At 41.3% G+C, this 12,240-nt stretch overlaps 1 protein-coding gene across 1 annotated transcript; it reads left to right on the top strand.

Annotated features, from left to right (window-relative positions):
* Positions 1-7,178: 7,178 nt before the first annotated feature.
* On the top strand, positions 7,179-7,728 carry LOC112816178 (large ribosomal subunit protein uL11-like). Its single transcript, XM_073884767.1, has one exon. It carries the CDS (start codon positions 7,194-7,196, stop codon positions 7,689-7,691), a length of 498 nt encoding a protein of 165 aa, XP_073740868.1. The 5' UTR covers positions 7,179-7,193; the 3' UTR covers positions 7,692-7,728.
* The last annotated feature ends 4,512 nt before the right edge of the window (positions 7,729-12,240 follow it).

Below are 12,240 nucleotides of genomic sequence, written 5' to 3'. Positions count from 1 at the left end.
GAAAGAAAGAAAGAAAGAAAGAAAGAAAGAAAGAAAGAAAGAAAGAACTATGATACAAACAAAAATTGAAAGCCAGATCAATGGAAATAGTTTCACAGTTAAGCTGATCCCAGTGTATTTACAGTAAAGGGTGAGGGATAAATGATAAAGGTAAAAGGATAAAGATTAAAAACTATCTCCTACAGAAGCCTTCTTTGATTATCTCCATTCTGGATTAAATGTCCCTCTTTGGTAATCATAAGAGAAAAATAAAAATAAAGTATAAAATGCAAGTTATACTAAATAAATATTTAAAATTATTATAGAAAGAAGGTATTTTAAAATTTAACTTTTTAAAATTGCAATTAAGTCTTCTTAAATATTTTTTAAAGATTTTATTTATTTGAGAGGGAGAGAGAGAGAGAGAGCAAGTGAGAGCACAAGAGCAGGGGGAGGGAGAAGCAGACTCCCCGCTGAGCAGGGAGCCCTATGTGGAGCTCGATCCCAGAACACCAGGATCATGACCAGAGCCGAAGGCAGCCACTCAACCCACTGAGCCACCCAGGTACCCCTTAAATATTTTTATAAAAATAAAATTATATGTACTTCAAGTATTGGCTGTCTGTTTAGTTGCCAGTGTCACTTCATTTGCCATGCTTGTTCTACCTACATATACATATATACAAATCTAAGAGTAATATGAATTGTTTAGTACAGGAAAATGTTCCTCATCCACGATGTGCAACTATGGCCCTACTGGGAAATGAAATATCATTATGTAAGAAAACATTGCTTTCATACTGACCGAGAGAGAAGATTTGACAAGTTCATTAATTTGTCTTTTCTATTACATAATCACTATCACTGCTAAATTCTCCCTGCATTCTAAACAAGTGTCCATCTTTAGAGTCAGCAACAGCACAACCCATAAATCTTCGCAACATTTGGTCACCATCAACTTTTGTGTCAATGATAGAGGATAAGAGGTATGGAAACACATTTCCTTGGGACCTGAATAGTGTTAATTATAACAGATGTTTAAGCTTATGGTCATTCTGTGTATAGTAGGCAGCCTTCGAAAATGGCTCCCAGTGATCTCCACCTCCTGATGTTCATGCCTTTGTGTAATCCTCTCCCTTTGAGTGTGGACTAGACCTAATGACTTGCTTTTAATGAACTGAATATGGCAAAAGTGATGAGATGGCACTTTTTTTTTTTACAATGGACTTTTATTAATGGTAAATTACAATATATGTCCTTTCCCACCTCCCACCTTCACTCTGCCCAGCCCCCAAAAATTAACAAGAAAAAGAGCAAATATTTGGTGATATACCAACAGCAGTATTACTCTTTTTGAAGATCACATGTGCCAGTAATTTTATTTTTTAAGATTTATTTATCTATTTTAGAGAGAAAGAGAGAGAGCTCACACAAGGTGGGGAGGGGGTGGAGGACCAGAGGGAGAGGGAGAGAATCCTCAAGCAGACTCCCCGCTGAGGGCAGAGCCTGACCCAGGGCCCTGAGATCATGACCTCAGCCAAAATCAAAAGCCGTATGCTTAATTGACTGAGCCACCCAGGGACCCCAATGTGCCAGTAATTTTGAAGGGCACAATATACTTCAGATTTTGCTGGCAAGTATTTCTGGATTTCATGATAAGTCTTTCCACCATTTGTGGGGCCTGAATGGAATATTATCTTCCATTGTATGGCTCTGACTTCTTGGTATCAGTTAGGTGGTATTCTTAAGTCACTGATCTTACCTAGATCATCTTTACATTCCAACACAGGAAATACCTGTTTCTCACGTCTCAAGAAAAATGGAAATAAATCATCCACAGGAGCTGCACTGAAGCAAGTATCATTCAAAATAACGTGAATATCCACATCCAGGGAAAGAGGCTGCACGATATAGTTTCTAAAGCTTATGAAAGCTTGGTGGAAGAGACTAGCATTGAGTCCATAATCAACACCCAGTTTCTGAATTTCTTTTCTCTTGTAAAACTTGTCTAAGACTTTCTTTACTTCATTCTTGTCCAGAGGGTGGGTTAGCTTGGCCCCAACGTTGCCATCCATGTGGGGGCCCTGAGGTTTCATAGTTGGCTGCACAAACAGGGATGTATTCTGAGCTTTGGAGCTTTCTGAGGCAGAGGAGAGGACAGAGGCAACAGCACACATGCCCCAGAGCCCCAGGAAGGGGTTCAATATGGGCACAAAGAGCAAAGAAGTTGGCTGCCCCAGGAGCCAAGCCCACAACAGGGCATGCTGGGGGAAGGACGTCAAGGCTGCAAGCCCTAAAGGAGGGTGGCTGGAGCAGCCTGGGACTTAGCCTGGGATGTCACTTCTAAGATCAAGTTATAAAAGACATGACTTTCATCTTGCTGGCACTCTTGCTGGTTTTGATGAAGCAAGCTGCCGTGTTGGAGAGGCCCACATGGCAAAAAACTGAGGGTGGCCTCTGGACAACAGCCAATAAGAAACTCATGGCCTGAGTCCAATAACCTTTAAGGAACTAAATCTTGGGAACAACTGTTGGAGTGAGCTTAGAAACAGGTCCTTCCCTAGGTGAGCCTTCAGATAAGATCACTGGCAACACCTGACTGCAGCTTTGTGAGATACCCTGAAGCAGTGGATCTAGCTAAGCTTCTCCCAGATTTCTGCTCCCCAGAAACCATGAGATAAATATGCATGCTGTTTTGGGCCGCTAAGTTTTGGGGTAATTTCTTATACAGTAATGGATAACTAATACACTGTGCCAGAAATAAGTGTCAGATCCTTAATAACAGAGAAATCCATATAACTTTTCCAAACTTACTGCTTTTGTATCATGACATGTGGGGACCTCTTAAATGTGGAGCTCAAGCCAGGTCCCTTCTTGTGTGGGTATAAAAACGGTGCTAGGATTAGTCCATCAGTCTTCAAATTTTTTGTTTGCATGTTTCCTAAAACAGTTTGGAAAACTATGTGACCTTTCCATATTTTTTTTTACCTTATATCTAATTGTTTCCCTTGTGAGTTTAAGTAACTACAAAGAGTATAAAAATTCTGATGTCTTATAAATATTGACATTTTAAAGATTTTTTTAAAAAGATTTTATTTATTTGTCAGAGAGAGAGAGAACATAAGCAGGGGGAGCGGGCAGGCAGAGGGAGAGGTAGGCTCCCCACTGAGCAAGGAGCCTGATGCGGGACTTGATCCCAGGATCTTGGGATCATGATCCGAGCCGAAGGCAGATGCTTAACTGACTGAGCCACCCAGGTGTCCCAAATATTGACATTTAAAGTAAAACTGTTCATATTATTCTTTTTAATGTATCCAATAGAATTAAAATGCCATCACCATCAAAAGGAATGAGATCTTGCCATTTGCAACGACGTGGATGGAACTGGAGGGTGTTATGCTGAGTGAAGTAAGTCAATCAGAAAAAGACATGTATCATATGACCTCACTGATATGAGGAATTCTTAATCTCAGGAAACAAACTGAGGGTTGCTGGAGTGTTGGGGGTGTGGGAGGGATGGGGTGGCTGGGTGATAGACATTGGGGAGGGTATGTGCTATGGTGAGCGCTGTGAATTGTGCAAGACTGTTGAATCACAGATCTGTACCTCTGAAACAAATAATGCAATATATGTTAAGAAAAAAAAAAAGAAGAAGATAGCAGGAGGGGAAGAATGAAGGGGAGTAAATCGGAGGGGGAGACGAACCATGAGAGACGATGGACTCTGAAAAACAAACTGAGGGTTCTAGAGGAGAGGGGGGTGGGGGGATGGGTTAGCCTGGTGATGGGTATTAAAGAGGGCACGTTCTGCATGGAGCACTGGGTGTTATGCACAAACAATGAATCATGGAACACTACATCAAAAACTAATGATGTAATGTATGGTGATTAACATAACAATAATAAGAATAAGAATAAGAATTAAAATGCCATCATTATTTGATATTCAACATCCACCTTTTATTTATTTTTTTTAAAGAATTTATTTATTTATCCAAGGGAGAGAGACAGAGAGAGAGATCACGAGCAGAGGGGAAGGGTAGAGGGAGAAGCAGACTCCCTCCCCTGCTGAGCAGGGAGTCCAATGACGGGCTCAATCCCAGGACCCTGGGATCATGACCGGAGCCAAAGGCAGATGCTTTACCGACTGAGCCACCCAGGTGCGCCAACATCTGCCTTTTAAAAGAGATATGAATAAGGGTGCCTGGCTGGCTCAGTGGGTAGAACGTGCAGCTCTTGATTTCAGGGTCATGAGTTCAAGTCCCACTTTGGGCATGGAATCTACTTAAAAAACATGTTTTAAAAAAAAGTTATGAATGAACTCTTCTTCTGCAGTGGAGATTTTAATTCCTATTTCATTCACTTCCACCACAGAATTTTTTATCTTAATTTAATAAATGTGATATCTGAAAGTCTTGTAATGATCTCCTTATATTTCTCTGCAACAAAATATATTTTTAAAAATTAGTTCCTTTTATTTTCTTTTAACCATAACATTCTAAATGTTTCAATTTTTCTTCTGGTTGAACCATTAGCAGTAGCACAAAAAGATGAAAATCACATAAGTATATTATAAAATTTGATAATTATTAAATATTAATATAAAATGTTATCCAAAATGCATCTCTAAAATGAGTTTTCAACTAGTTCATGTGTCATTGAATCATGTTGCTGGAATTAGGCAGCATTAATTATCAATTCCTTTTCTATTTTTTCTTTTTCATCAGAATAAGGCCTGAGTGTCCTTGTTCACATAAATAAGTAAAAGGAAAAGGAAATACTTTTATTATAGCAGTAACACTCACTTCTTTGAACCCCTTCTGAATTATATGTCAAAAATCACATAATGAGCCATCATTAAAAGTATTTTTAATGATATTCAAGCTGACAACTCAATTATATTCTCTTTTAATTTTGTTGAAAGCAAAGAATTGGAAACCACCTGACTTGCTAAAGGATTCATTACTCAATCATTAAAGTCATTTTCTTTCAAAAACAATATTCCAAATATTCCAAATGGTACTTCTGTTTGACAACCCAGATATTTTCACATTTCCTCACCTTGAGAGAATGGCATATATGCAATGGTAAAAGAGGAGGAGGGGAAAAGAGAATCTGCAGAACGGTTCTCAGGCAAACCAGGTTTAGGGAAAAGGACGTATGGCAATAGGGAACGCAAAAATGGGTACCTTCATAACTGGTCATGCCCTCAGACCCCTTGTAAGGTCTCTGTGTACTCCTTGGGTGTCGAACACTCTAGGGTGAAGGGCAATATGATTGTCAGCACTAACGTCTACTTGAGGCTTACGATAAATTCAAAGTGAGATCTGCCAGCATGGTTGTGTGGTTTTCATTTCCCCTGGATATGGCCAGCCACGTGAGTACAGTGGCGGAGCTGGCAGAGTTAGAGATTTGCCAAGAATGCTGGAAAAGAATAAAGCAGCAAAGGAGTCCAGGCCATATGCAAAAGTAACATTAGGATTATTGGTGGAGGCCAGGCAGGAAGGCAAGTGCCAAAATTTCCAGTTGTTTTGTTGGTTGTTGTTGTTGTTTTTAACTAAACTCTACCTTCAACGTGGGGTTCAAAATCATGATTCTCAAGATCAATAGTTGCATGCTCTACTGACTGAACCACCCAGGAGCTCCTAAAGTTTCTAGTTCTTTTTTTTTTTTTTTTTAAGATTTTACTTATTTATTTGAGAGAGAGAATGAGAGACAGAGAGCATGAGAGGGAAGAGAGTCAGAAGGAGAAGCAGACCCCCTGCTGAGCAGGGAGACCAATGCGGGACTTGATCCCGGGACTCCGGGATCATGACCTGAGCCGAAGGCAGTTGCTTAACCAATTGAGCTACCCAGGCACCTTGAAGTTTCTAGTTCTTAAGAATGAGTTCTCCTGGGGCGCCTGGGTGGCTCTGCCGGTTAAGTGTCTGCCTTCAGCTCAGGTCATGATCTCTCTGGGTCCTGGGACCGAGCCCCGCATCAGGCTCCCTGCTCGACGGTGAGTCTGCTTCTCCCTCTGCCCCTCACCCCGCTCATGCTCTCTCTCTCAAATAAATAAATAAAATCTTAAAAAAAAAAAGAAATTTGAAGGCATGGCTTCACTGTGACTGTGTTTTAGCCTCCTGTGGACAACATTCTGACACTTGATCCTTTGTATAAAATCTGTTTTATCTTCTCTAGAAGTTTTTAGGATCTCCCCTTTGTCCTCACTGGTGAAATTTTAAAATGATGTAGCTCTGGAACTGGCATATTTTCCTTTAAAATGCCAGGCACCTTCATTCTAGAAACTTGTGTCCATCAGTTCTGGGAGATTTTCTTAAGTTATTTCTTTGATGATATCCTTCCAAGTATTCTCTCTATTCTGTCTTTATACAATTCCCCAAATCATATATTGGACCTCTTGGACTGCCAGAATTTTTTATATTTTTTCTCTCATTTTTCATTTTTTGTTTTCTTTTTATTCTACTTTCTGGGAGATGTCATTGATTTTATCTTTCATATCTTCTTTTTCTTTTTTTATCTTCTTTTTTTTTTAAGATTTTATTTATTTATCTAACAGAGACAGAGATAGCGAGAGCAGGAACACAAGCCCCGAGAGAGGGAGAAGGAGAAGCAGGCTTCCCGCCGAGCAAGGAGCCCAATGTGGGACTCGATCCCAGGACCCTGGGATCATGACCCGAGCCAAAGGCAGACGCCCAACAACTGAGCCACCCAGGTGCCCTATCTTCTTCTTTTTGTCTATCTTCCATATTATGTTTTTCATTTCTGCTATAACTTTTTTTTATTTTCAAGAGCTTTGTTTTGTTCTCTGAATGTTATTTTTTATAATCTTCTGTTCTTATTTCATTAATCTAATTTCTTAATTCTCTTGAAGATATTAATAATAGATTTTTTGGTAAGTTTTCTTCCCCCTTTTTAGTCTCTGTCTCCTCCAAGTTATTTTATTTTTGTTTTGTTTGATCTCCATATTTCAAGACAGAATTTTTTCTTAAATTTCTGGGTCATCCTTGACTTTATATTTAGAAGGGGGCACTACAAAGCTGACTAGAAGTTCTATTCAATTTGCATGGGCATTTTCAATTTTGATGTGATTGTATTAGTTTGTGTTCTTTCAAAAGAGACCCTGACTTTTTGGCTTTCGGCTCGGGGAGGCAAAGGTGCAACTTTCTTCGGTCGTCCGGAATCCAGGTTCATCCGACACCAGCCGCCTCCGCCATGCCGCCTAAGTTCGACCCCAACGAGATCAAAGTCGCGTACCTGAGGTGCACCTGTGGCGAAGTCGATGCCACGTCTGCCCTGGCCCCGAAGATAGGCCCGCTGGGTCTGTCTCCAAAAAAGGTTGGTGATGACATCGCCAAGGCAACCGGGGATTGGAAGGGTCTAAGGATTACGGTGAAACTGACCATTCAGAACAGACAGGCCCAGATTGAACTGGTACCTTCTGCCTCTGCCCTGATTATCAAAGCCCTCAAGGAACCACCAAGAGACAGAAAGAAGCAGAAAAACATTAAGCACAGTGGAAATATCACTTTTGATGAGATTGTCAATATTGCCCGACAGATGCGACACCGATCTTTAGCGAGAGAACTCTCTGGAACCATTAAAGAGATCCTGGGGACTGCCCAGTCTGTGGGCTGCAATGTAGATGGCCGCCACCCTCATGACATCATAGATGACATCAACAGTGGTGCGCTGGAATGCCTGGCTAGTTAACTACAAAGGAAAATGTTTCAATAAAGGATCATTTGACAACCAGTGGGGGGGAAAAAAAAAAAAGAGACCCTGAGACATGTATTCTAATGGAAGCACTCAGTGGAAACACAAGTAGGGAGAAAGGAAGTAAGACAGGGAAGAGAAGGCAGCCACAATGCTAGCTATAACTGAGAATGACTATGGCTTAATCCTATGGAGAAATTCTGAGAAAATGGTGTAAAACCCACACCTCAGAATTATTGCAAGCAAGGGTGAGGGAAATGGGGTATTCATACAACAAATCTTGACAGTCATTGGTTGAGAGCCACTCCCGGTGGGGAGGTTATTAATTCCCTAGCACTTCTGGCCTGCCATATTCCTAAGCAGAGTAGCTTTCCCTGGCTTTGGAGAGAGACCACAGGCAAAGAAACTCAGATGCTGGCACTTGGAAGTCAGCAGAAGTACACTGAAGTGGGACTGCCCAGGGGATATGGGTGCGGGTAGTGACCTACCTGGGCTGTTACTTGGATACACCCATCTGCATTTTTAGGTCTTTTCTTTTGTCCTTGTCATATTTTTTAGACAATCTCTTGTCTGAAGGGTTCCAGTCTGGCTGCCAGAGTTCTGTGACCTAAGTGGGGGAAAAGGCTGTGAATCTCAACTTCCAGTGGAAAACTCTAAACTTTCACATCCTCCTATTTTAGGATGACACCCTTGCTGTCTGGTGCCCTCTAGTCTAGAGACTCTCTACTTGGTAACTTCTAGGATATACATTCTTAGACTTCTACTAGTTTGGGAGGGGAAATCACATACCTGTTCTCAGAGGAGAGGTATTTGGGGTTCAGCTGCTTCTCAAGAGGCCCCATACTCACCTCCATAGGTGACCTTGTCACTGATTCCTTTTGCAGCTTCTGTGATGTAAATTTGGTTGCTGCTCTGCTTTCCCCAGCTCTCTCTGGTCTGCTAAATTAGTTACCATTGCTTTTCAGCTTTCCAGTTTCCAACAATTTGTTGCTGTTGTCTCCTTTTCTATTCTTTTTGCTGTGTGATTTTGATTATTAAAAAGAATTCCTTAGCAGAATTCTTTCTGTGTCCTTTTATAACCTACTATTTTATTACAGACATTTGTGACATTTTACCTCCAAATGACTGGGAGAACTCCACTTCAGTAACTTCTCAGATTATCACAAAGTTACGTGAGTAACAGGGCATCTTGTCTGGCTGGTGAAGATGTCTTCCCATTCTACTGTCTTCCTTTATTGCTCTAGAAGCTTGAGAGCACTGACTGACCTTTTGCTTGGTATCTATGAGAAAGAGAAAGGGATAATGTGATGTCTGCTCACCATCACCCCAAGCCCCAATACAAGTTTGAATGCCAGTGGTTCGTAGGCCCCAGCTCATCAGCAGAAGGAGCTGTTTCCTGAGAGATGTCAGGGACTCCAGACACAAGTCCTACTACTGTAGGGCTTATTGTCCCAGTTTGTCACACACCCCAGCATTAATGTGGTATTCTGAGGATTGGTTGATGGCATTTTCTGTAGGGTATCAGTCGTAGTAACAGCAAAGCTTCCTTAGCAGCTTTGAAACTATGAGTATTGAACCAGAATAGGAGAGGAGGAACATGGCAGATACTTCATGGTGGCTACAGCTGATGTTTACACATACACATACTGCCTCTTGTGGGCTCATCTAAAAACACCAAGGGAGGGAAATTTCTGCCAGACTGGCTGACGTAGGTTGAGACCTATGGTGGTCTGCTGCGCTGGTGACCCCTAAAGGATGCCTCCCAATATTCACAACATTGTGTGGTCCCCTCTCCTTGAATCTGTGCTGGCCCTGTCACATGATGTAACCATTAAGGTACAGTGGATGTGACTATGACCCAGTTCTGAGCCTAAGCCTAAAGAAACCTTGGTAGTCTCCTTTTTTCCTCTCTTGGGAACTTTGAGTCTCTAGGTAAGAAGTCTGGCTACTATGCTGGAGTGACTGTGTGGAAAGGCTGCACAGAGAGGGAGGGACCCTGAGATTTCACAATAAAGAACTGAGGAAGCCAGCAACAATGAGAATTGAGGCCTCAGATGTATGACCCCACTTGAGCAATTGCATCCCCTGGCCACTCGAGCCCTCCAAGCTGAGGCTCAAGGCATGTGAGTGAAGAAGCCCTCATGGACATTCCAGTTCCAGCAGACATCACATGAATCAGAAACAAGCTATGACCTGCCAGAATTCCTGACCCACTGCATTGTGAGAAACAATAAAACAAGTACTATTTTAAGACACCAAGTTTTGGTGCAGTTTGTTATGCATCAATAGATAACCAAACTGAACCAGAACTCTGGGTTCTTGATGTTTGAGGGACTTCCTCTACTCACCAAGGAGTTCTGATGACATTTGGACTGTGTTCAAAAAGAGCTAAACATGCAGGGCAGCTAAAAGCATAGACTGGTCTGGAAGAAAATATGCATTTTAGAATTTTTTAAAATCTCTAAAAAAATGTGAACCTAGGCATTGTTTTCTTTACTTACTGTTAGGCTTCAAAAGCCTAACAAGAGTGGGAAATATCCCAAACATTACCGCCAGATTGGGTAGCTTTTTGACCCATCCCAGTATGAGCTCCCTCTAATACAAGGCAAGGGAGCTAGGACCTTCCTCTCCATTTGTGATATTTTTTAACAGTGGCTTCAATCTGATGCCTTTAGTTTAAAGCCAGGTTAAGTAAATTCACTTTCATACTTGTTTTAAAAATAAACTCTTACAAGAAAGAAAATGCTCATTTTTATAGAATCCTCCCCATGTGGTACTGGCACATTCTCTCAAGAGGTACCTTAATATAAGGAAAGGATGATGAGGTTAGAAATCATAGGGGATAGGGTTTGAATCCCACCTCTTTCATGTTTTAGCTGTGAGGCTTTGGAGATGTTATTCAACTTCTTTCAGTCTGTTCTCTCATCATTAAAAAGTGAGAATACTAATATCTACTTTGAAGGATGCTTTGAGAATAAAATGAGGTAATGCGTATGAAAGTACATAACATACTGCTGGGCATATGGTTAAGACTCAGAAATATCTTGACTTCATTTTGTTGCATTTAGAGGTTACTGGATCCAGGATTATGGCTTAAGGAAGTTGAAAGAGGAGCCAGAGGGCTAGACAGCTCAGTGGCAGTTTGGTTGGGTCACCATTACTGCCTTCTCTTCTTTCTATTGCCATTGACATAGATCCTAGAGATAAAAGATCTTCAAAATATTAACCAATTATCCTATCTTTCCTGTAACCCCTGTCCCTAGTCTCATCACAGAAGACAAGTGTTCTGGTTTTATCTCAAGAAAAGAATGATAATAGTTAACATCAATTATAAATTAGTCAAATTTTTTGCCTTGGGGTTTTAAAAGCCAGACTTCTGGCATAAGAACAGTTTTGAAAGAATAATTGGAGGGGTGCCTGGGTGGCACAGTCTGTTAAGCGTCTGCCTTTGGCTCAGGTCATGATCTCAAGGTCTTGGGATCGAGCCCTGTGTCTGGCTCCCTGCTCAGCAGGGAGTCTGCTTCTTCCTCTCCTTCTGCCCCTCCTCCCTGCTTATGTGCTCTCTCTCTCTCAAATAAATAAATAAAAGCTTAAAAAAAGAAAGAATAATTGGAGGGTTGATTTTTCTCAACATTGTCACACATAAGCAAACACACACACTGACACATATGATCATGTCCACACTCAAAGAGCTGGACAAAACTTCACTGGACTTCAGAGTAGGGAAGTCAAGTAGAGCAGGGAGCTGGAATGAGTTTCCCACTTTTGGCTTAGATCCTTAGAAACTATTAATGTGTTTTTCTCTTTGCCCTTAGCAATGAAATGACCTTCTCCTTATTTGGTTATGGCATCAATCTGCTTGTGAGGAGGTTCAGATTGTTTCAGAAGGAATACTGAGAGAGGAAAAGAGGGGCATCTGGGTGGCTCCATCGGTTAAGCATCCAGCTCTTGATTTCAGCTCAGGTCATGATCTCAGGGTTTTGGGATCGAGCCCCATGTGTCTTGGGCTCTGTGCTCATCAGGGACCCTGCCTCTTCCCTCGCTCTATCTCTCTAAGATAAACAAATACATCTTTTTTAAAAAGAAAGGAAAAGAGGGGCGCCTGGGTGGCTCAGTTTGTTAAGTGTCCGACTCTTGGTTTTGGCTCAGGTCATGATCTCATGGTCATGGGATTGAGCCCTACATTGGGCTCAGCGCTCAGTGTGGAGTCTGCGTCAGATTCTTTCTCCCTCTCCCTCTGACCCTCCCTCCTTCTTAAAAAAGAAAAGAAAAGAAAAAACTAATATGCATTGAAATTCAAAATAGAATTTTTCAGCAAGACAATAGGTTTGAAAACTGGACTCTGTGAGAGACAAATAATTTTCTATATTCACTTAGTTCCTATTTAAGATCAAGATCCAAACCTAGATTCAAATTTCTACCAAAGGAGGGGCTAATTTTGTCTATTGTCTTTGATTTCCTCATCTATCCATGATGATGATGACCACACCTACATCAAAGGATTGTTTCCAAAAAGGAACTTCTGTCTTCTGAAGTGGCAACTAGA

This window comes from Callorhinus ursinus, unplaced genomic scaffold (assembly GCF_003265705.2).
Source record: "Callorhinus ursinus isolate GAN/ISIS: 27379988/994484 unplaced genomic scaffold, GSC_fseal_2.0 scaffold59, whole genome shotgun sequence".
NCBI classification, from domain to species: Eukaryota; Metazoa; Chordata; class Mammalia; order Carnivora; family Otariidae; genus Callorhinus; species Callorhinus ursinus.
Note: the sequence above shows the minus strand (reverse complement) of the source record. Positions and strands in the feature narration are given on the sequence as shown.